The sequence below is a fragment of the Arachis hypogaea genome, chromosome 16 (assembly GCF_003086295.3).
Source record: "Arachis hypogaea cultivar Tifrunner chromosome 16, arahy.Tifrunner.gnm2.J5K5, whole genome shotgun sequence".
NCBI lineage: Eukaryota > Viridiplantae > Streptophyta > Magnoliopsida > Fabales > Fabaceae > Arachis > Arachis hypogaea.
Window position 1 is genome coordinate 143,547,436 of NC_092051.1, and position 26,181 is coordinate 143,573,616.

Genomic DNA, 26,181 nt, shown 5'->3' on the forward strand with positions numbered 1-26,181 from the left:
GTTCTAAAGTTGTCCCTAACGTTTCAATCGTTCTATTTAAGTCGCTAACGCTTCAAAATTGACTCAATATTGTCCTGCCGTTAGAGATCCGTTAACAGAATTGATGGCGGGATAAAATTGAAACGATTTTGAAACGTTGGGGACTTAAATAGGCGAAAATGTTAGGGACAAAAACAATACACAAAAATAAATTTAAATTTAATTTATCTTTCAATAATATTAATTTTTTACTATACATAGTATTCAATTATTTTTTAATTACATCTAAATAAATTACATTTAATCACCTTATTTTCATTTTAAATAAATTTATTTTTTTTATAATTTTAAAGAATTTTGATACATTAGAGACAAAAGGTATAATTTATATTTTTTTATATATATATTATTTTTTTCTACAAATTTATATACTAGTCATTCTACAAACATTTTATGATAACTAAAAATTTTTAAGAGTAAAATTATAAAAAAAATTAATTTATTTAAAATGAAAGTAATATGATTAAGTGTAATTTACTTAGATATGATTAAAAAATAATTGAATACTATGTATAGTAAAAATTTGATATTATTGAAGGATAAAATTAAAATTTATTTCTATGTATCTTTTTTGTCCCCAATGTTTTCGTCCTATTTAATTCTCTAACATTTTAAAATCGTCATAATTTTGTTTTGCCGTCAATTCTGTTAACGAATTCATAATGGCGGGACAACATTGAATCAGTTTTGAAGTTAGAGACTTAAATAAGACGATTGAAACGTTAGAGACAAAAACGATACTTTACTCTTAATTTTTTTTATAATTTTAGTAATTTTTTTTAATTTATGATTCTTAAGACATATGTTAACCAAACTTTTATCGAAAAAAGAAAAGGATGGGAATATTATTTTTGAAACTTTCTTTTTTTAACAGAAGAACATGAGAGTTGTGCTGGAGGGGGTACGTGGCAAATAAGCGATAAAACAAATGTCAGCATCAAAGTGAAAGCAACAAAATTTTGTATGGGACACGTCAAAGAAACAAAGTTACGCGCACAAGAGAGTGTGTGTTACACTCTCTCTCTCTTTCTCTCTCTCCATAGAATATATAGATACATAGTATTATTGCCTCTGCTTCTCACTGCACAGCACAGCACAGCACAACTTTCTCATTCTTATTTACTGCATTTGGGACCTCTTTCTCTCTGAACTTTCTAGACCAAGCACTCTCTGCTGGTGGGTTCTTTCTCCTCCTCTTCTTCTTCTTCTTTCTTTTCTTTATTATTATTATTATTATTATTATTATTATTATTATTATTTCTTGCTGTTCTTTCTTGTTGATTATTGATGTATTTTGTTGACTCTCACTGATTTGGGTCTTTCGTGTTTCTCTGGTATGCATTATTATCATTAGTATGCTATCAAACTTTTATTTCATTTTTGCTTTGTAAAATGTTCATTATTTAATCATTTTCTTTGATTATGCATGATATAAAATGTTTTTTTAGTACTGTTTTAATGCTCTATTAATGCATTTTGGGGGAAATGAATGAATTGATGTATTCTTTCTATACATGAAATTTCTCTCGAGAACTCTTGAAACTTTGCTATAGATTTTTACCTATTATTTATTTAGTGTGGCTAACAACAAAGGGTTTTAGTTTCTTTTTCTCACCTTGATGAAGGTCCATCTGCATTATTTATTTTTTTTGTTAATCCAAATTATGGAGTAAAGTTGGTAGTTGATCAGTTATTCAAACATGTGTCTATTGTTCTTCAGCTGGTGTTCTGAGAAAATGCTGAGGAAGAGGGCAAGATCAATTCATAAGGATCAAAATCACAAGGATCAGAAGACAATGATCTCTGATGCTGATTATGATTGCAATTCATTGGAGGTGACGAACATAAAAAACAGCTCAATTTTCAATGCTCCTCTTGTGTTTGTTGGAATGGGTCAGAGAGGGGTTTTAGATTCTGATTCAGTTAAGAGCCCCACTTCTCCACTAGATTTCACATGGATTTCAAATCTAGGAAACCCTTTTGTTAGGACCCCAAGATCTTCACTCCATGAAGGGAAACAACAAAGGATTTGGGATTGCAACAACAAAGTAGGTTTAGGGATCATAGATTCTTTGGAATTGGAAGATAATAACTGTTTTGAGTTTTCTGGGAAAATTCTCTTTTCATCAGAGAACAAGAAGCCTAGCCTCACTCCACAGATGATTATCAATGCCCCAAATTGCAGAACATTTGTGGATTCTGTTAAGGTATCTAAGTCCTTGCCAAAAGATTTTTGCAAGCTTCCTTATGCTAAGAATAGTGAGGATTCCTCTCACATGGGTAAATTTAATGTTCTTTATGAGATTGGTGAAACCATCCAAGAGAATGCACCTTTTGGGAAAACTAGGTCCTTCTCATTGGACTCTTTCACCCTGATTGATTCCAATGTGGATTCAGATTCTGAGGATTTCGGTTCAAACGGAGCGATCCGTCCTCCTCATTTTATTGGAGGGAGCAAGAATTCAAAAACATATCTGCCTGAAGAATTGGCTTCGAAACCTGCCTCCATCTGCTCCTCTAATGAGATTGTGAAGTTTCTTTCGCCTAGTGAGATTGAAAATTCTGAGGACTACACCTGTGTGATCTCGCACGGTCCCAGTCCGAAAACCACTCACATTTTTTGTGACTGCATCTTGGGAACTCATTCCAATGATCTTAAAAACCACTATAATGAAGGGGAGGATAAGGGAGTGTCCTCCATGGTGGAGGACATGTTACAGACTCCAATCCAATGCCCTTCTGGTGATTTCTTAAGTATCTGCTACCATTGCAACAAGAAACTCAAAGAGGGTGAAGATATTTACATATATAGGTAGATTTATTTGTGTTGTATCTCCTATGTTGTTAGTTGCTGTTTCTTTGTTTGATATAATTTGATCATTGGCTTCCTTTATGTCCTGCAGAGGTGAAGAGTCGTTTTGCAGTTTAGCTTGCCGCGAGATGGAAATCATGATCGATGAGGCGAGACAGGAATCATCGAATTCAGCTTCTCAAAGCCCTCCGAAGATGGGATATCATGGGGATATTTTTGAGCTAGGCATCCCCACGGCCATTGCGGTATAGAGGCTGTGGCCGGCGGCGCCTTTTTCTGCCATCACCATCAAGTTCATGAGAGTGGTAAACAACACCTGATCATCTGTTCACAAAGTGCTGTTCTTTATGTGCATCTATTAGCAGCCATGGATGATTTTTGTGTGTACATCATTTGTTTACCATTGGTTTTTAAGCTCTCATGGTGTTTGGTGGATGATGGCTATGAATTCAAGATTAATTTTGGTTTATTTCCATGTATAACTGAGATTATATATTATGAAATTTATATGATAGTCTAGACTAGATTTGTTTTGATGCAGAAAAGAAGGGGTTGATGTTGAAGCCAATTTTTTGTGGCTTATCCCCATAATGAGTTTGCATCTATATATTATTATATTATGATTTAAGAATCAATGTATACCCGCCAAACAAATTGTTGACTATATTGGTATGCTAATTATTTACTGTTGTAGTTTATATCAAGCTACCCCCGTTTGAATCAATGAGAGATGGTTTTTATTGTGGTTTATCACTATTATCCTCCAATACTGTAATACATGCGACTTCGCCTTTTATGTTTAAGATGCTATTTTGACTCGTATTTTCCCTTCTCCATTTCATGAGGAATGGTGGAAACTTCGGTTTTACGTGAGGTTTTACGTGAAGTTTATATTTGAGAGTATGAAAATTAGTTAAATCAATCAAATTATTTAACGGTCTTTAGATATCAATTTTACGTGAGGTCTTTAGATATTAATTTTACGTGAAGTTGATTGTACCTGAGCTTCCATCTTTTTCTTTAAAAATATGTGGGAACATGTGGTTATCTTCTAGTACAGTTTTTTTTTCTATTTATGTTATTGAAGCGCTTAATTTTCAATCATGTTTAGAAGATAATAAAAAAGTAATTTAAAATTATTTGTTAATTATAATTTATTTTATTTGTAGGATTTAGTTAATCGGTTTCGCTACGCATTTAAGTTTTTTTTTTTTTTTGACAATTAAGTCTAATCAAGTTGGTTTAAACCTAACAAAAATTAATTTTATTAGTGAGAACATATAGACATGTTTTAACTCCCAATGGCATCGCGCGCTTCATTTTGTTCTTCGCGTCTTTTTTCTTCGTGTTCTTTTTTCTTCTCTTTATACAATTGTTACGTTTTTCTTTCTTTTCTCTTCATTTTTCTGGTATTTTTTGCATATGATTTTTTTATTGGATTTTTTTATCTTTCTCTTATTTTTATTATTGTTAAGAGGGTAAAATAAAAAAAATTATGAGAATGTGAGATATAAAAAGAAGATAATAATAAAGAAGAGAATGAGACGATTTGAATTAGACAGAATTTATTAGAAAATAACATCGAAATATTTTAATAATAACACTGAAATTTCTTAATTCTGCATTGGAATTTAATTACAAAAACATAACTTCGTTAATGTTGCACTTTTATTTTGGATTGTTATTCTTACTTTTTTTTAGGAGTATTACTTCTTATATTAGACTTGAATAAAAGACTTGAATAAACATGTATTACAATCTTATTTAGTTGAATGAATGTAGCTTCACACTTATTAGATTAAATTCTTGCCAAAAACTAAAAAATACTAAAATATCGTAATTTTGACACTGAAATGTTGCTAAAAAACAAAAAAATTTATTAATTTTGACATAGAAATGTCTTGTTAATGTCTTCTTATGCTTCAATGATAGATTCTTTTCTTTTTTTACTTACTAACTAAATATAATGAGAAGGAATATTATAATTTGATGTTCTAAACTTACTAAGTAATCATGATGATTAAGATAACGAAAAATAAGAGCGGGAAGAGTTGTTGTTTTGAATTGTTATTCTTATTTTTTTAAGAGTATTGTTTATCATAGTAGACTTGAATGAACATGTACTATAATCTTATTTAATTAAATAAATGTAAAAAATAAAAAATCACAAGATAATATCGAAATTACTTGAATGAATATGTTTGTACTATATTAGAATCTTTTTTAATTGAATGAATGTATGTTTATACTTATTGGATTGAATTTTTGGTAGAAAAAAAAAATCAAATTTTCTTAATTTTGATACCGAGGTGTTGCTACAAAAATACAGAAATTTTTTCTTTAATTCTATATTTTTTGCTTCTAATTTTTTTCTTCTTTTTTTTGTTGCTTACTTCTTTTAAGAGTACTGTTTCTCAATTAGACTTGAATGCACACTTATTAGATTGAAATTTTATATGTGCAAAAATTTAAAAGAAAATGAAAGAGAAAAAGAAACATTGATTTACGTATAAGAAGAAAATGACATTGACGGTGATAATGATGATGATGATGATGATGATAATGGAGAAGGAGCAAAAGGAAGGAGGAGAATAAATTCAAATGAAAAAGAAGGGAGGAAGAAGAGGAGGTGGTGTTGGTAGTGACGAGGACGACGACGATAATGAAAGAGAAATATGAGGAAAAAAGAGGAGAATAAGAAGAGACAGTAGTATCAGCGATGACAATAACGATAATAATGATAATGAAGGAGGAGAAAAAGGAAGGAGGAAAATAAATTCAAATGAAAAAGAAAGGAGGAGGAAGAGGAGATGGTGGTGACGACAACGACGAAAGAGAACGGTGAGAAAAAAGGAGAAGAATAAGAAGAGACGGTAGCGGCAACGATACACGAGAAGAAGAAGTGCGTAAACAAAAAATACATTATAACAATTTGATTGGATTTGATTAGATAAATGCTTTTAGAGTAGATGTTAAGTTTACAGATTAAAATTTTTTTTATTGAAAATATAAAAAATTTAAGTTTTTAATACATTTGTTTTATATTTTTTAAATAAATATATTTAAAATTTTTATTAATAATAAATTTATCATAGACACATATTGACTAAATCTTTATTTATATTTATTTATCATTTATTGTTTTGATGGTCAATTTTAATGGTCATTTAATATTCTTCCTTTCGTATTTATTAATTATTGTTTAAATAACTAAATAATATTATATGTAATAAATATATAATTGTAAATGTTGCATATATGAAATTAAGTTAAACAAAGGCATAAATGTAATTATAGATTTTTTTTATCTAAAGTTAGGAATGAGACTCAAATTCACGACCTCTAAGTGAGTATTAAAAAATTATACCATTTAAACTATAATTTGTTGCTATATAATTATAAATTTTACATTTATAAAATTATAGATAGATTATTATTTTATTATCTCTTAGCATTACTGCATTACTGTTAACTTATATATTTTTTCTTAGTAAGATTCAGAATTTCAGATGCATCGACTATTGATTATTAAATGATAACAAGGTCAACTGTCAAGTCCTTAGCAGCGCACAATACTACAACAATTACTTGGCTAGATGAAATTTGAGTTAATACTCAAATTGGCCCTTAAAATTTGACTTCTGACTCAATTTAGCCTTCAAGGTTTCAATTGATTCTAATTGTACCATGAAATTTTGCCTCGAGCCTCAATTTGGCCCTTCTGGTGTTTTTCGTCACTGGAGAGCTGACCTGGCAAATTTAAATGACACCTGGCAGTCTCAAAACGATGCCGTTTTACTGTTGGCGCCGAAATTGTTAGAAACGACGTTGTATCCCTTAGGAAGGGGTTAAATGAAAATCCAAACACTAACCACTCCAAAGGTGAGACTCAGTTGACCCTTTCTCTTCCTCCACTTCCTCTCGTTTTCCTTCCCGTCAGAGAAGCACCATGGATGTCACAGTAATAGAGTTTTGAAGCTTTTCTTACTTCTTTCTACCTCCATTGTGAAGATTAATTACCTGGGAGTCATCTTTTGAAAAACAGGTTAGTAACAAAATCGATGCTCTCAACTATCGTGCTCTGTTTTTATCAAAATGTTGGTTGTGTGTTGTTTTTCATTTTTTTCACCCTACTTGATCAGTGAAACTTTGGGAGAATGTGGTTGATTATGGTTGTTGATGATGATAGAATTTTTGTATGTTAGGGTTTAATTTTTTTGCATGTGTGTGGCTGTGATCAACCAAATCGTTCAATTCTTTATCCGTTTGAGCAGTCTTTGATTCTTCATATTCTATTTTAAAATAACAATTATACTCCTTCATATCCCATTTTAATTTAATTGTTGATTGGATAATTTCTTGTAAAACAAAATATTTTCTGTGCTGAACATTATATGCATCAATGACCACCATGAATGTTTAAGTGATAATCATGAACTGAGGATTTTATATTTTGGCCAGTCATTGCAGTGTATTTAACTTTTGATTATTGTTTCGTTAACAGAGTTTATGCTAATTTTTTTCATTATGTTCGTCTTGTTCTTGATATTCCTTTCTCTTCCCTTATCCTGGCATAGTTTTCTACTTATCCTTATCACATTAAAAAAGGAGCTTGTTTCCATATTTTCATCTAATGTAGCAGAACACATAAATTGCTAATATAAGACAATTCTTAAACTCAGTTGAACACATTCAATATCTGTATATGTACTATTCAAACAATTTCACAAGCATCAAACAATTATACAAATAATTGATTTCATATGTAACATGCTCTCCCAAACAGAGCAGCCTACTTGAGAATATTAAGAAAAATATATGTGAGACTTGAAATTTTCTTACAATGATACTGACTGTAGCACTTATATATACAAAAGCATAAAAGATTATAGTCAGAAATCTCGTTAAACGAGACTAATAATTTTTCAGGAATGCTTAGTTTCCATACAGCAAATACTAGGTCTGCCTAGTTTTTATGTAGTCAACATTTATGTACAGCAAGCCTATTGAGCTTGAAGCATGAACAATTCAAAAAATTACCTTATATTCTACTAAAACTTTGCTTTTATTCAGAAAAAATGGCAGACAAGTACATGAAAACCCTTTCTGAAAAATGATGGTTTGAGATTTTAAATATTTTTAAAAAATCATACATGGATTTTAATCCAAAAAGTAATTTTAGGTCCAAAAAGCCACATCAAAATAAACTCTTAAACAAGCGAGAAGCTTACTCCAACTCAAGCAGAAAAAGCTCATTATGAGTGAAGCAATTTTTTATACGAAGTTGCAACTGTCAGTATACTAATTAGTTAAATTCCAACCATCATGACATATTATGGTATCAAATAGGGGCAAAAATTTAAAATTAGTGTTGTTGTCAATTTTGTACTTGCTTTATTCTTTCATGTTTCATGAGTAAGGATTGTATGAGATAAATTGAAATTAGTGTTGTTGTCAATTTATTGTATTGGTCACTATTTCTGTTCACAATTTTACTAGGTCCCTCCATCAGACCCAACTCCACCTCCACAATAGGTGACAAGGTCTTACAAGTTGCAATCTAAGAGGAAAACAACTTTCAATGTGGACCCAATGCAAGGAGCAAGTTTTGGGACAGCTGCACGCTTGGCAGAGTTTATGACATTCGTCCCCACCCCAGGCTTCAAACCACCAACAACAAAATAGAAAACGCTTTGCAATGTTGACTGGAAGTTGTGTAGAACATATTTTGTAGAGAGCATTTGATCCAATTATGCTCTTTTGATATTTTGTTACTATGTTATGTAGAGTAATCTGTTTTGGTTTAGGATATTTGAAACTATGTTATCTAGAGTATCTAAGGTATGATACAGATACTGCTATTGCTAATGCTGTGATATTGACAATGATTAATGACTATGAATTATTTAATGAATTACTTATTTCTGGGTCTTCTGTCAAGTGCAAGAACCACACAAGGTTCTATTAGATTTTCTTTTGTCATAACATCTCATCTATTTATATCTTTTTCACAAATGAACTATACACTTAAATTTATTCACTAATGGAAGTGCATACACATATATAGTTATTAGAGCCAGCTCCTGTCTTGTCTTCATATACAGACTCATAGCAGCTTCATATATAATCTTAGTTTTAAAGAATTTTTACAGGATATATCATTAGCAAAGAGAACATAAAATTCTATTTCTATTTTCTCATTAAATACATAACAATGCTTCATTCACATAACTGATATACAGTTACATATATTTCATCCCACCTAATTCACAAGCTACAATCACAATTTCAAAAATAATAACAAACACATACAACATAATATTCCATATTTTTAATACTCTAATTTCAGCTTCAACTGCACTAATTTCCACCCCAGTGATATTTTTCAATGGTCTTCACTAACTGAACTTTCATTTCTGCCAACTATGGCTTCTTCTTCTTCAACATCTGCCCATTTAAAAAAGCCACATCATCTCTTATCGGTAGTCTACAACACAAAAAATCCAAAAAAAAATTGAGAGGAAGAACAGCTACAAAATCAACAAGCATTTGAGAAATAACACACAATCAACTTGCAATAATTCAACCAACTCACATTATAGTTAGAGCATCCATAGAATGGTCTTTCTGGATTGGAATCCGTCCCAGACCACCGAAGAATAGGACGCAACCCACAACCGCACCAATGCGGAACCTTCCCACCTCTGTCACCGTGTGTGTTCTTCACCCAGCCACCATGCGAACGAGCTCTACCAGAGCTACCTGAGCTTTGGTTGCTGCTTCGCAACATTCTTCTCACCTCTTGGAGACACTCTTCGATTTCGGGAAATTAGAACTTCTAGGTTTTATTTGAAATTTTTAGGAATTAAATTGAAGCCTTCAAATATTTTGCCACGTCATCTAACTACTAGGATGTCAGGTGTCTACCAAATTTGCCAGGTCAGCTCTCCGGTGACGGAAAACGCCGGAAGGGCCAAATTGAGACTCGAGGCAAAATTTTAGGATACAATTAGAGTCAACTGAAACCTTGAGGGCTAAATTTAATCGCGGGTCAAATTTCAGAGGCCAATTTGAGTATTAACTCGATGAAATTTAGTTCAAATTTTGACCGGACGATTCATGATTAACAAATTACAGTAGTTTCCCAATTCAAGCGAATGGAGCGGTGTACGGTAGACCTTCCTTATTTATGTGTGCGAAACTGCGAATTATTTATTTTCTTAAAAGAATTGGTTTTGAGGAGGTTACTTTTACCGCTGCAAAATTATAGGGTATTAATAACTGGCAGCTCTATGTAATTAAAGTATTCGATAATGTTATATTCACACTAAAATTTATTTTTAAAATCAACCATCGATATATTTATATATTAAAATATAAATATATATTAAAATAAATTAAATTACACATATATTTATATTTAAATATATTAATAACTAATATAAATATATTAATAACTAATTGTAAAATATTAGCTGCATTGCATCGCCTAATAAGAAGGTATTAAATCTTTAGTTGTAACAAGCTTTGCATTAAATCATAGTCGTCAAGTGAGTAGTAAATACCTTGGAAAGAAATATTAAAGACCAAATTAGGAATATTTAAATACATTTTAATCTTAATTATCCAGTTGTAACTTTGAGGAGCTCGCTTTGAAATTGCTATTAAGAGTCAAAATTAGAGACGCGTGTATCTTCAGTAAAACCTCTAAATTATTAAATGACTATTTATTAACTTCCAATCCAAGATATCTGTGTATCAATTATAAAGTCTTAACTAGAACTACTGCTCTCAAGTCTCGTGCGCCATATCCCCTCTACACATAGATTTTAGATTTGATATCATCACAAGACAAAACTCTCACAATTTAAATTTTAAAACCATAAATTCAGAATATTCTATTACATGGAGCATAGGCATACAAAAACAGAATTGAGTTGTCGAGCGAAAAATATATAAATCACTAATAACAAAATATTTACAAGCTAACACAAAACATTTGGAAAAGCAGCGACTACAACCAGAACACCCCCCCCCCCCCTTCTCTTCCAACACGACACTATTAGTAAACAAATTATCTGACTCGGATCATTCCCCTAGGCATAAATTTGTCCTTCCTATTGAATATTGGATCAGCATGCAATTTTCCAATTCCCACAAAGTGCATTACTTCTTCACTTGACATTTTGTTTTCACAGGACTCTCAAGTGAAATCAGATTTAGACTTCAACTAGAAATATACCCCCCACTTGCTTCAGCAGTCTCCGCCTCGGGTCTGTCGTGTGTTGTAGGATTTGCAGTTCAAGCATTTTTGAGCCACAAAATGGAACTGAACTCGAGATGTTTTGCAACAATCATTGCACAAGATCCAAACCTGTCGAGCATAACACCATCATACCAGTATTTCATAAAACTGGACTAATGAACTACGCTATGGTGCATCAAATCAACAAGATAATTTGAAGTATAACTCAACATAATTTACATCACTAATTTAATCTCTCTGCATCAACACCAAGTTTATGTGGGTATATTTAAGTCATTCCTCATAATACTAGACATCTTAAAACCCTCAAACACAACAAACTTTTCATAGCAGCAACAGAAAGACATGACAGAAACAAACACTGACCATTTTATTCTGATATGGTTCAGGCATCGGTATAGCAGCCATCTCCAAGTCAAATTTCTCCCAAACCTTCGACATATCGCACACCGACTTTGAGCACAGAGGGCATGCATATCTGATGGATATTCAAAAGCAAGGATCAGTAAAATTTTCGGATAGATATTAAAAAAGAAGACAAAGGTAAGTGTCTATTACTCACTGGTAATGTTCTCTCATTTCTTTCAAGCAGCTCTTATGGATTGTATGTCCACAGGGCATAACAATGACATCATTTCTGGATTCAAACAAATACTGCAATAGCAAATTTTTCATGTACTATCAGTCTCCATTCCAGGAATTCAAAGTTCCAAAGAGGTATTATATAAAGGAAACATTATATTTTAACCGTAGAACTTGTAAAAGTATTACCTCAAAACAAACGGGGCAATCATGATGCATTGCTCCTTCAATGCAAGGGTGACTATCTTTTACCAGGATTGAATAGCAACAACCTACTCAAAATAATTCATCAATGAAAAGACGAAACAGGCATTGCATTGAAAAATAAATCACAATATAATAAGAGTAAAGATGAAGACCCCAATAATGTAGTGAGAGAAGAGTGTATTAAAATGAAAAATGAGAGTATTAAAATGAATAATATTAACTTACCACACTTGTAGCAGTGGAAGAAATTCTCACGTCCTCCAGTTCTGGATTATAACATTAGATAGAATCAATCAGTTTGAATTTCAATACTGAACACAGTTGATCCAAAAAGCAAAATTCTTTAAACCTTCAAGGCATACTTTGCACAAATGTGATATTGTAGTTAAGACACAAAACAAAATGGTACAATAAAGCATCATATCTAGAAACATAAAATTACCAAACGAAGCATAGCACACACTTCCATTTTAGAGAATCTTGTAAAATCAGTGTAGAAAGTGGACTACTACAAATGAAGGAACAAATAAATTTTTGTTTTGTTTCAAAAATAGTTTAAAAGAAAAATTATAAGCTAAATCACCCCTCCTCCCCCAAAAAACACCTTTCCTCTCATTTTCTGCAGAGGTATTTACAACAGAGAGAACACACTAGATCAGCAGTTCATACCTGCAAATTCCACATCCATTGCAATGATATTGTTGCTTCGATACCTGCTTCAAATGGAAGAAAAACAGATATAAGACGGTAAAACAGTATTAAAGCAGAAGTCTTATGGGGTAAATTAAACATGAAAAAGAAAAGGGAAAGAAGGGAAAAAAAGGGGGGGGGGGGGGGAGGGTGTTGTTATTGAAACATGGATTAACTACTTACATCATCATCAAAGAGCTTGCATGTTTCACAGAAGTATTTGCCCATACAAACACCACAATTGATACAGTTCTGCTGCACCTGTAAGAAGAAAAATAAACACACAAAATGAATCAATTAGCAAAATATTGTAATCAATAGTACTGCAGGTTTTCAATGGATGACTAGTTCAATAAGATGAGATGAATTCAATGTTCTCAAAGAAACTCACTTTTCCTAGGAAACATCTTTAAGTAGTTTTTGTTTTCAAAAATAAAAGGGGAAAAAAACTACAAACCTAAATAAAACATCTAGAGCAAATTTCAAGATCCCCTTAACAACTGGACCTTTTTTGTTTACTTTATTGTATATGGAGGAGGACTCTCCATTGTTTTTATATACAATTATCACAGTTTCCTCCTAAAACGGTATTTAGATTCTCTGAATTCACTAATTTGTACACTAGACGGAGAAGTACAATTGAAGATGTCAAAGAATTTCTAAACTCACCTCTTGTTCTGTCCCACAAAGTGAACATATCACCTGAAAAGTTATTTCATTAGTATTAAGGACTTTCTTGATCACAATGCTACTAACAGTGGATTAGGCACAAAATAAATTGCACATTCCGACGGTATCTCCAAACAACTAACCATACCTGTTTGACTTGGTGGCGCGGAATGTCATGTCTAAGTTTCTGGTCAATGCTGATATCATTCTGTTAAACACAAGAAGAGAAGTTTTGAGAAACTGAAGGAATGTTGCACTACATGAATTACACAAAACGAGGATATTTCAAGGGTTTGAATTAAATTCCCATAAGCTAACATTTTTGTTCCCCTGAAAATTTATCTTTTCAGAAACTCATTATCAACTAGTACTCAAATATCTACACTTTATAGAAGAGAACACTTCCACTTCTAGTAAGACTATCCAGAGAAAGTAACGAAACATAGGTATTTCTGAACTACAGTTATGTAATAAAACAAATTGGACTTTGAGAGCAGACACAGAGAAATACAAACCACCGAAAATTAGAATAGATGTAAATAAAGCATCAAGTAGAGAAAACATATCAAGTTTGGCTGGAATATGAAATAGAACGGAAGCTTATCAGCTCCAGAAATAACCAATGTAAAATATTTGAGATCAAGGGAATTCACTCACTTTTGCCTCATTGTGACAGTGGCGGCAATCAAAAACCTCATTGCAACAAGGGGCCCTGATACAGCATCTTCTCCGGTAATGTTGACATCTGCAAACAAAGCCTATTGCTTTAGCAAACAAATAGGGTACGTAACACCTCAACTAGAAGAGTATATGAACAAAATATTTACCCGTACTCCATGTATCCTTTCTCACGCAAGTCATTAGTCTTTTCATGATCAGTTGATTGGCTTGATTCTTCCCTATGATCAAGCTCTGCATTTGAATCTGTGGCATAAGTGTCTCCCTCTGTCAGATGCTTCATATCATTGCACTCAAACTGCAGTGGCTCAGAGCGCATTACTGCCACCTCTCCCATTATACCTCCGGTAATATTACCAAATATCTAGAAGCAGTGAGTGAGCTTAGGGACCTGCATGTAGGGACAAGTTTAGAAATAATCCTAAAACTTCTAAAGGCATACTCAGTCACCCCATCAAGCCAGGTAAACACCGAATGTATTGTTGCTTTCTTCTAGACTGCCGCGGACCAACAACAACACAAATTGAATCATGCAGCTCCAATCAGCAATTGAAAATTAGTCTATCTACAAGAATTCCATATATTACTATAAGTTGGCACTGGGAAACTTGCAGCTGCCAGATGTAAATAGAAACCAACAGCAGAATGATCACTTGATTTCTTGAAGAACTCGAGTCCCAGTCCCAGAACCAAATCCAACTATAGTTGAGCCAACCAATAGATACTCCAACCTATGTTGAAATCAATAAACCACTCAATCAAAGGCATCTCAAATAATAATTAAAAAAATAGCATGTGTCGATTTTTATTGTCCATGAAGGACAATCCTACCTTAATAGGCAGAAGTGTATTGGATTCCTCCTGAACAGATAATCCTACCTGAACAGACACTTAACAATAGCAATTACCTAACAGAACTTCATATCTTCAGCACCTTGGTGGATTCCTTGTCTTATTAGAAATTTTATCTTCGTTACATAGTTGGCTAGGTCACTTGACAGTTGACACTGAAGAACTCGTTCACTGCCAAGACAATAACCAAGGGTAGGTTATCCATATTGGGGGTTCAGCAGCAGGGTCGTTTCTTCTACTAGCCTAGACAAAAATGAAGGCTGGAAGAAGAAAGAAGGAAGATTGGCACCGAAGAGAGCAGGTCAACTATTCAAATGTGAGGTCAAACAATGGGCGTAGCATCAAGCCAACCTTTTCACTATTAATTGTGGGTGGGGCAGAGAAACAATAGGATAGTTTCTACAGATCAGGCAAAAGGAGAGCTCCAGTTACAAACTTCACATCATCAAAACTGGCTTCAGGCTGCATCAAACTCGTGTAGCATATAACGAACCATAAGGTAGCATAAGTATAAGGACACGGCTATAAGGCTTCAAGCTGCATCTCACAGCAGATTACAATCCGCGAGGTAACGCATAGGTAGGACATGGCTAAAGCAACAAAAGATCTAATCGCCACTCTCCCCTTCAAAATAATAACTACCAGTGTCCCTGCAAGTCCTAGTATCTGCAACTGGGTGCTTCACTTTCTTGCAAACTGCATTTCCCTGCAAAAAACTTCTTCATCGAAGCTTTCTAAACTAACAAAACATGTTCGGATTTCCGTCTGAAACTCCAAAACCATGGTCAGAGCAAAGCCTTGAGCCCAAACCACGATTTGGGCATTTCCAAACGGAACAGAACATGCCAAATCACTCATCCAAGTTGATTCTCCTAAATTGTTAACCTCTCAACCTTTCACTGTCTCACATATATCCCTATTCTTTATATAAGATTCCCAACTATCTTAACCTGAATAATTTAAACACATATACTTCTTATAAATAAGCCTTTAAAGCTCAAACTTCCCTTAATGTTCCTCTCCTTTCTCAATGTTGAAGGTGCTTATTCCAAACGTAATACCCTATAGAATTACGTCATTGACTATCACTAAAAAATGTCACTCTCCATCTCACTAAGTAAAAGTAATAGCTTCTAAGATCATAAACGAATATCTTAACCGCAGAGCACAACATGGTAGTCAGCTAAATAAAGTTGATCATGTCACAGCCAACACAAGCAACAGCTAAAAATCTAAAATTTCACAGAATTCACGACTCGCATTATTTAGAATCAGAACCTCAAACAGAACAGCATACAAAAATTAGAGAGAGAAAAGAAACACATGCACGTTACCTACAGAAAATAACGCAAATAATACACAAAACAAGTGACAGAGGAGTAAACACAGATGAAATAATTGAAATTCAAGGAATCAGCAACAGAATTTGACAGAAAACAACAACCCCGAACGGCGACGGTGATCGGCGTTAACAATCGATCAACGACGGATTTCTTAAAACTTTTTTTTTCTGTGCTCCAATTCGAACCTTCGAACAAATCGCTTTTTCTCCCCTGATATGAGAAGGATCGAAAATTGAAGCGCTATTTATAGACCTAGTTTTTTCTTTCGAGAGGGTTCGAAATTGACCAATTCTGTACGAAAACGATGAACGTGACAAATAAAAACAAAATTGAAAAATAGAAATTTTGATTTGAAAGCGAACGAAAATGACACGGTATCGTCAGCTAGTGACAGCTATTATATCCATTTTTGTCTGAAATTCCGATTTTGCCCCTGAAAATATCTTATCGGAACGTATGGGACACCATTTATTCTGGTGACGTGTCGCCAGGATTTGCCTCAAATTGCGTGTAGATTCTCTATCTGTGGTCAGACATATTTCTAACTTTCGGACAAAGGAACAGAGTTTACCGTTTACCGACCAGTCATCAGAATAAAGATAAAAGAGGTAACCTGATTTAGTGTTACCATGGTGAGTTGTCTTAAATTATTAAATATTATCTATTTATTTTTTTAATAATTTAAGTATAATGTTAAAGACATTATTGTACTCATTATATTTGAAATGAATTTCAATAAATCATTGTTAATTGTAGTTGCGGCTTGGCAGCGGGGTCATTAGAAGGGAGAAAACTACTAGCTTGAATTTATTTTCGAAGGTGATGGAATGAAATCACATCATCTTTTATACCATGAGTTTGGTTTACTTTGTATACAAGTTAGAATAACTAACTAACTAAACTTGACTACCAACCATTGAATCTAATTACAACTCAAGTCCAATGTTGTTCATGTTTCTTGATTTAGTTAGGGTACCCAAGTCGTCACATGAAGAATCTATACTTAGTCTATCAATCATAAGCCCATAATTTGGAGCAAGAATTTTTAAAAGGGCTAGTTCAATAATGTACGTTCCAATCTGCAAATTACATGGATTGATCTTTAATTTTTGTTTATTTATAGACTTAAATTGTATATGATTAGTCCGACAAATTATATAAATCGTCTCGCTTATTTTTTATTTTTATTTAAAAAATAGACAAAAATTTCGATTTTAGACTAAGAAAATTTTAAAAAATGCCACTTTTTATACTACAAACTTTGAACAAAAAAATTTAGTGAGTAGATTAGGTCTTTAGGTCGGATTAGGATAAATATTGAAGAAAATATTAGATTAAAAAATAAATAAAATAAACAAATTAGTCATCTATTTAATCCGTTATCTTTTAGATTGATTAAGTTTCCTCTATTTAACTCAAAGTTTAAACGGATCTAATTTTAAAAGTAAAATTATGTTCGTTCAAAAAAGATAAATAGACTAACTCATTTTAATGTACTTAAAGATTCACTTCTAATATTTGTTAAGAAAACAATTCGATTTGACTTTAAATAAAGTGACTCCAGCCAATTTTGTTGATTAGTGGTAGGGGATCTTTAAGTAAGATTTCTCAAAGAATCTATGAAAAATGCTTATGTATTCCATAAAAACATAGTAAACATGTTTAAATCGTAAGAATTATTACAGAGAATATGTATTATCATGATTATACTGTAGAGGGCGGTAGGAGTAATTCTTTTTAAAGGATTTTGATTTTGGTGAAGTAATGAGATACATTCATATTTTATTGTCGAATATTCAACTATTCTCATTTGAGCTAAAGAATTTAAAGATTATTGCCATACTTAAATCAATATCTTTAAAATGGTTTTAGAGCTCTTCAGTCGAATTTGTGTATTTCAAAGAGATTATGATATCTTTTGATATAAAATTCAAAATTTATGTACTTTCATCATCGTTTACACACTATCACCTCTAGAATTGTTTAACATTGGTCTCTAGATAAGGGTGTGGAATTGATCTAGTGATAAATTCACGCTTTTGCTGGCTATTAAGAGCTTTTTCATGGCACGACTCTATGTGTATAATAGTTTGTTCTTTGTGAGTTGTTGAGTGACAAAAAAAATCAAACTAACTTAGATCTGCTGAGATAAAGAAAAGCAAGAATGTACGAGAAGGGAAGAAAATACATGAAAAAAAGAAAATGAATTGCAATTGATACCATATTAAAAAGAGAAAAAATTAATTTGGATTTATTATTGAATAAAAAAAATAAAATCTAATCTCTGTCTCCTCAACGTACTATTTGTCATTATTATTAAACTATTCTTTCACTTTAATTTATGATAATAATAAAAAAATTTTACAATCTATAAATTCAATCTAATAAAATATATAAATTTGATTATAATTTTAGTTTATATTTTAATTTTATCTATGTAATTTTTTAATAAAAAATTACATGACACTATATTTTTGTCTAATAATATTTTAGTTTTATTAACTATTGCAGAGTACATTATTGTTTCATGTAACACGTTATTTGCATAAACATACTATGGTAGTACATGTTAATGAAAATTTAATATGTGTAGCAAAATTTAAAAATTTAAAAATTGTTTTGAGTTAATTGAAAATTCAAATATTGATATATAAAAAATTTTCAGACACTTTTAATATTGTTAGTATTCTTTGTCTATTTTTTTATATATATATCAATAGAACTTATTAATTATTATACATGAAAATTACCAATGTTTTAAAAATTTTGTTTATTATTATTACGAGCTATATTTTATCCAGATCTACATGAGATAAAGACTTAAGACTAGATGAAGATAATCATCACCATTTCCTTATCAATAGTTATCGGCGCTATTACTGCTACAGCTGTTGCTGCTACAGCTGATCTAAAGTAGGTGGAAGGAATGGTCTAATCTGAACATATATATCGGTTTGATACTTTGAGTTATTGTTTTATTATTTATTATTCCACGTCGAAAGATAAGTATATCCTTACATGTAAATATGCAACTCATTATTTAATACACTTTTTTCTTTGCTTCAAACGCGTATCCATGAGACGGTGGACGAATATGCAGGACAAATTTACGTGGCAACAAAAGGAAGATGATGTATATGTTCATATTTTTCATGCATATTCCCTTGATATAATAGAATATTAGGGGTCATTAAAATTTAAATTTAATTATTTTATTAATTTTTATAATTTTATTAAATTTTTAAATAAATTTTTATATTTTTTAATTAAATTTTTTTTATTAAAAAATATTTAAAATAACAAAATATTCTGTTAAAAAACAAGTAACACAATATTTTTTTATTGTTGTGTACTCTTTGTGTATTTTTTTAATTTTATTAATTATTGCCGAGTACATCATTGTTCCATATAACATGTTATTTGCATAAATACGCTGTGATAGTACATGTGAATGAAATATATTAAATTAATATGTGTAGCAAAATATACAAATTTAAAAATTGTTTTGAGTTAATTGAAAATTCAAATATCACTTTAATATTGTTAATATTCTTTATCTGCTCCTTTTTTTTTATATTTCAAAAAAATTTATTAATTATTATACATGAAAATTAGTAGTGTTTCCAAAAACTTGTTAGTATTCTTTGTCTATTTTTTTATATATATATCAATAGAACTTACTAATTATTATACATGAAAATTACCAATGTTTTGAAAAATTTGTTTATTATTATTACGAACTATATTTTATCCAGATCTACATGAGATAAATACTTAAGACTAGATGAAGATAATCATCACCATTTTCTTATCAATAGTTATCTGCGCTATTGCTGCTACAGCTGTTGCTGTTACAGCTGATCTAAAGTAGGTGGAAGGAATGGTCTAATCTGAACATATATATCTGTTTAAGACTTAGTTATTGTTATATTTTTATTATTCCACGTTAAAAAATAAGTACATCCTTACATGTAGATATGCAATTCATTATTTAATACACTTTTTTCTGTACTTCAAACGTGTATTCATGAAACATTGGACGAATATACAGGACAAATTTACGTGGCAATAAAAGGAAGATGATATATATGACTGTTCTATAATTTTTATGCATATTCCCTTGATATAATAAAATATCAATGGTTATTAAAATTAAAATTTAATTATTTTATTAATTTTTATAATTTTATTAAATTTTTAATTAAATTTTTTTATTATATTTCAATAAAACTTACTAATTATTATACATGAATACAACTATATTTTATCCAAACCTGTATTCGCATGAGATAAAGATTTAAGATTAGACGAAGATATTCATCGTCATTTTCTTATCAATGGTTATTGTCGCTATTGCTATTACAACTGATCTAAAGTAGATGGAAGAAATAGTCTAATCTAAACATATATATCGGTTTGAGACTTAGTTATTGTTTTATTATTTATATTATCTATTTATTTTTTTAATAATTTAAGTATAATGTTAAAGACATTATTGTACTCATTATATTTGAAATGAATTTCAATAAATCATACTGTTAATTGTAGTTTAGGCTTGGCAGCTGGCGTCACTAATTAGAAGGGAGAAAACTACTAGCTTGAATTTATTGTCCAAGGTGATGGAATGAGATTATATCATCTTTTATACGATGAGTTTGGTTTACTTTATATACAAGTTACAATAACTAACTAAACTTGACTAAGAACCGTTGAATCTAATTACAACTCAAGTTCAATGTTGTTCATGTTTCTTAAATTAGTTAAAGGTACTCAAGTCGTCATGATGAATCTATACTTAGTCCATCAATCATAAGCGCATAATTTGGAGCAAGAATTTTTAAACGGGCTAGTTCGACAATGTACATTCCAATCTGCAAATTATATGGATTAATCTTTAATTTTTGTTTATTTATAGACCTAAATTGTATATGGTTACCCCGACAAATTATATAAACCGTCTCGCTTATTTTTATATTTTTTTTAAAAAATAGATTAAAAAAATTCGATTTTAGACTAAAAAAATTTAAAAATATGCCACTTTTATACTAGAAACTTTGAACAAACAAAATATTTTTAGTGAGTAAATTAGGTCTTTACGTTGGATTAGGATAAATATTGAAAAAAAATGTTAGATTAAAAAAATAAAAATAAATAAATAAATTAGTCATCCGTTTATCCATTATTTTTTTAGATTGATTAAGTTTCTTCTATTTAACTCGAAGTTTAAATGGATTCAATTTTAAAAGTAAAACTCTATCCGTTCAAAAACAGATAAATAGACTAACTCATTTTAGATTCATTTTTAATATTTGCTAAGAAAGCAACTCGATTTGACCATGAACAAAGTGACTCCAGCCAATTTTTTTTATTACTGGCAGAGGATCCATAAGTAAGATTTCTCAAAGAATATATGAAAAATACTTATCTATTCCATTAAAACATAGTAAATATGTTTAAATCGTAAGAATTATTATACAAAATATGTATTATCATGATTATAGGACGGCAGGAGTAATTCTTTTTAAAGGATTTTGATTTTGGTGAAGTAATGAGGTACATTCATATTTCATTGTCGAATATTCAACGATTTTTATTTGAGCTCAAGAATTTAAAGATTATTGTCATATTTAAATCAATATCTTTAAGATCGTTTTAGAGCTTTTCAGTAGAATTTGTGTATTTTAAAGAGGTTAAAATATCTTTTAATATAAAATTCAAAATTCATGTGCTTACATTATGGTTTACACGCTATCTCTCTAAGATTATTTAACATTGGTCTTTAGATAAAGGTGTGGAATTGATCTAGTGATAAATTCACGCTTTTGCTGGGTATTAAGAGCTTTTTCATGGCACGACTTTATGTGTATAATAGTTTGTTCTTTGTGAGTTGTTGAGTGACAAAAAATCAAACTAACTTGTTCTGCTGAGAAAAAAAAACAAGAATGCATGAGAAGAGAAGAAAATACATGAAAGAAAAGAAAATGAATTGCATTTGATACCATATTAAAAAGAGAAAAAATTAATTTAGATTTATTATTGAACAAAAGAGATAAAATCACGTAATCTCTGTCTCTCTCAACATATATACTATCTGTTATTATTATTAAACTATTTTTTCACTTTAATTTATGATAATAATAAAAAAATTTTATAGTCCATAAATTCAGTTTAATAGAATATATAAATTTGATTATAATTTTAACTTATATTTTAATTTTATTTATGTAATTTTTTAATAAAAAAATACATGACACAATATTTTTTGTTTAATATTCTTTCAGTTTTAATAACTATTGCCGAGTACATTATTGTTTCATGTAACATGTTATTTGCATAAACATGCTATGGTAGTATATGTAAATGAAAAACATTAAATTAATTAATATGTGTCGCAAAATATAAAAATTTAAAGACTGTTTTGAGTTAATTGAAAATTCAAATATTGATATATAAAAAATTTTCAGACATTTTTAATATTATTAGTATTCTTTAATTTGTCTACTATTTTTTTTATATATATTTCAATACAATTTACTATATGAGATGAAGACTTAAGGCTAGATGAAGATAATCATCACCATTTTCTTATCAATAGTTATCGACGCTATTGCTGCTAGCTGATCTGAAGTAGGTGGAAGGAATGGTCTAATCTGAACATATATATTGGTTTGAGACTTTGAGTTATTGTTTTACTATTTATTATTCTACATCGACGGATAAGTATATCCTTACATGTAAATATACAACTCATTATTTAATACATTTTTTTTTTGCTTCAAACGCGTATCTATGAGACAGTGAACGAATATCCAGGACAAATTTTACGTGGCAACAAAAGCAAGATGATATATATGACTGTTTCATAGTTTTCATGCATATTCCCTTGATATATATAATAGAAGAATATTAGGGGTCATTAAAATTTAAATTTAATTATTTTATTAATTTTTATAATTTTATTAAATTCTTAATTAAATTTTATATTTTTAATTAAATTTTTATATTATATTTTTTAATTAAATTTTATTATTAAAAAATATTTAAAATAATAAAATATTCTGTTAAAAAATAAATAACACAATATTTTTTTATTGTTTGTGTACTTTTTTAATTTTATTAATTATTACCAAGTGCATTATTGTTCAATGTAACATGTTATTTGCATAAACATTCTATGGTAGTACATGGGAATGAAATATATCAAATTAATATGTGTCGCAAAATATACAAATTTAGAGATTGTTTTGAGTTAATTGAAAATTTAAATATCACTTTAAAATATATAAAAAAAATTTCGGATACTTGTTTAACATTGTTAGTATTCTTTATCTGCTATTTTTTTATATTTCAATAGAACTTACTAATTATTATACACAAAAATTATTAGTGTTTTCAAAGACTTGTTTATTATTATTACATATATTTTATCTAAACCTGCCTCGTATTCACATGAGATAAAGATTTAAGACTATATGAAGATAATCATCACCGTTTCTTTATCAATAATTATTGGCGTACAGCTGATCTAAAGTAAGTGGAAGGAATGGTCTAATCTGGACATATATATCGGTTTGAGACTTAGTTATTATTTTATTATTTATTATTCCACGTTAAAGAATAAGTACGTCCTTGCATGTAGATATGCAACTCATTATTTAATACAATTTTTTTTTACTTCAAACGCGTATTCATCAGGCAGTGGACGAATATACAGAAAAATTTACGGGGCATCAAAAGAAGATGATGTATATGACTGTTCTATAGTTTTTATGCATATTCCTATTATATAATAGAAGAATATCAGGGGTCATTAAAATTTAAATTTAATTATTTTATCCATTTTTATAATTTTATTAAATTTTTAATTAAATTTTTACTATTAAAAAATATTTGAAATAACAAAATATTCTATTAAAAAATAAATAATACAATACTCTTCTAATTTTATTAGTTATTGCCAAATACATTATTGTTCCATGTAACCCGTTATTTGCATAAACATACTATGGTAGTACATGTGAATGAAATATATCAAATTAATATGTGTTGCAGAATATACAAATTTAAAATTGTTTTTGAGTTAATTAAAATTCAAATATCACTTTAAAATGTATAAAAAAAATTTTAGATACTTGTTTAATATTGTTAGTATTCTTTATGTACTATTTTTTTTATATTTCAATAAAACTTACTAATTATTATACATGAAAATTAGTAGTATTTCTAAAATCTGGTTTATTATTATTACAACTATATTTTATCCAAACCTGCCTTATATTCACATGAGATAAAGATTTAAGATTAGATGAAGATAATCATCACCATTTTCTTATCAATGGTTATTGGCGCTATTGTTGTTACAGCTCATCTAAAGTAGGTGGAAGGAATGGTTAATCAAAACATATATATCGGTTTGAGACTTAGTTATTGTTTTATTATTTTATTATTCCAGTTAAAGAATAATTATGTCGTTACATGTAAATATGTAACTCATTATTTAATACACTTTTTTTTCTTTGCTTCAAACGCCGAGGCAGTGGACAAATATGCAGGACAAATTTACGTGGCAATAAAAGGAAAATGATGTATATGACTGTTCCACATAGTTCTCATGTATATTCCCTTGATATAATAGAAGAATATTAAGAGTCATTAAAATTTAAGTTTAATTATTTTATTAATTTTTATATTATATTTTTTAATTAAATTTTATTATTAAAAAATATTTAAAATAATAAAATATTTTATTAAAAAACAAATAATACAATATTTTTTATTGTTGTGTACTCTTTTAATTTTATTAATTATTATTAAGTATATCATTGTTTCATGTAACACGTTATTTGCCTAAACATGCATGCTATGGTAGTACATGTGAATGAAATATATCAAATTAATATGCGTCGCAAAATATACAAATTTAAATATTGTTTTGAGTTAATTGAAATTTAAATATTATTTCAAAATATATAAAAAAAATTCAGATACTTATTTAATATTGTTAGTATTCTTTATCTACTATTCTTTTTATATTTCAATAAAACTTACTAATTATTATACATAAAAATTATTATTGTTTCCAAAAGCTCGTTTATTATTATTACAACTATATTTTATCGAAAGCCACCACTCACATAAACATCACCAAAATGACTTTATGGTAAAGACGCTTACGTGGCAAAATCTAAACCATATATTCTAAAGCCACACTTTTCACTTAAAACCGTAACTCTTCATAAAGAAAAGCGTCACCTAATGGAAAAAAGTAAATTAGAGGATTTAAGAGAAGAAATAATTAAATTATCAAAATTAATAGATCAAAAATTAATGATTTTAACTAATGTTAATTGTAATGACACCGAATTCTTAAAATCAATACAAAATGATTTTTCTCAAAATCTTTATTTTACTATAAGTTTTATTGAAGGACTTCAAAAACCTGAAAAAACTTATTTTGCACACGGAATTTTAAAAAAATGTTACCATGGAAATGATTCCCCATATCTTTATCATACTTTTAACCCACAATTAAATTCTATAGTAGATATGCTTGAAGAAATATTAGTATCTATAAAATTTCAAAGAAATAAGGAAAAAGAGAATCCCAAAGAAGAAAAGTTTCAAAATATAATCAACGTAACAGATTTAAAAGTAAAACCACCATTGAAATTATGAATATTGAAGAAAAATTAGAAGAAGTTACAATGCTTTTTAAACAATTAAAAATGGCTCAAGAAAATAATATTATGGAACAGGGATTTCAAATAGAAGAAGAATTAGTAAATTCTGAAAATATAGGAAATGAAGAACACATCCTAGATTATTCAAGTGACGAAGAACCAGCAATTTCAATACAAGTAAAAAATGAAGCTGGAACATCTAAGGATAATCAATCTCAATTTAAATGGGAAACAGGTTTTGATAATTATGCTTTTAAAAAAGGATTTATAAATAAAGATTCAAAATATACAAAAATACCATCAAAATACGTTCCTAAAATCCAGGAAATGGAAGGAGAAAGAATGCTTGACTTAGACTGTAAA

General features: G+C 29.6%; 2 protein-coding genes across 5 annotated transcripts; one reads left to right on the forward strand and one right to left on the reverse strand.

Moving 5' to 3' along the window:
* Positions 1-1,081: 1,081 nt before the first annotated feature.
* On the forward strand, positions 1,082-3,601 carry LOC112755509 (FCS-Like Zinc finger 10). Its single transcript, XM_025803651.2, has 3 exons — positions 1,082-1,215; positions 1,760-2,851; positions 2,943-3,601. The coding sequence occupies exons 2-3, from the start codon at positions 1,776-1,778 to the stop codon at positions 3,100-3,102; spliced, it is 1,236 nt and encodes a 411-aa protein (XP_025659436.1). The 5' UTR covers positions 1,082-1,215; positions 1,760-1,775; the 3' UTR covers positions 3,103-3,601.
* Positions 3,602-10,717: 7,116 nt separating this feature from the next.
* LOC112755510 (probable E3 ubiquitin-protein ligase RZFP34) lies at positions 10,718-16,511 on the reverse strand. 4 transcript variants are annotated; one of them, XM_025803658.3, is made up of 12 exons: positions 14,775-16,511; positions 14,093-14,674; positions 13,923-14,010; positions 13,414-13,473; positions 13,266-13,298; positions 12,780-12,857; positions 12,576-12,619; positions 12,132-12,172; positions 11,889-11,971; positions 11,680-11,771; positions 11,484-11,595; positions 10,718-11,225 (listed from the first exon to the last, which is right to left on the reverse strand). In XM_025803658.3, exons 2-12 carry the CDS (start codon positions 14,278-14,280, stop codon positions 11,106-11,108), a joined length of 939 nt encoding a protein of 312 aa, XP_025659443.1. In that variant the 5' UTR covers positions 14,281-14,674; positions 14,775-16,511; the 3' UTR covers positions 10,718-11,105. The 4 variants fall into 4 exon arrangements, with proteins under 4 accessions (XP_025659443.1, XP_025659437.1, XP_025659444.1 ...); XM_025803652.3 differs by having other exon boundaries at positions 12,576-12,622; XM_025803659.3 differs by having other exon boundaries at positions 14,093-14,334; positions 16,240-16,433.
* Between the last annotated feature and the right edge of the window lie 9,670 nt (positions 16,512-26,181).

Excerpts from the sequence above, each read along its gene's own strand:
- LOC112755510 (XM_025803652.3), bottom strand. The coding sequence starts at position 14,280 with ATGGGAGAGGTGGCAGTAATGCGCTCTGAGCCACTGCAGTTTGAGTGC. Across the intron at positions 12,173-12,575 it reads AATGGATGTGGAATTTGCAG|AACTGGAGGACGTGAGAATT; the intron begins GTATGAACTGCT and ends GTTATAATCCAG. Across the intron at positions 11,596-11,679 it reads GAAATGAGAGAACATTACCA|ATATGCATGCCCTCTGTGCT; the intron begins GTGAGTAATAGA and ends AATATCCATCAG.
- LOC112755509 (XM_025803651.2), top strand. The coding sequence starts at position 1,776 with ATGCTGAGGAAGAGGGCAAGATCAATTCATAAGGATCAAAATCACAAG. Across the intron at positions 2,852-2,942 it reads GAAGATATTTACATATATAG|AGGTGAAGAGTCGTTTTGCA; the intron begins GTAGATTTATTT and ends TATGTCCTGCAG.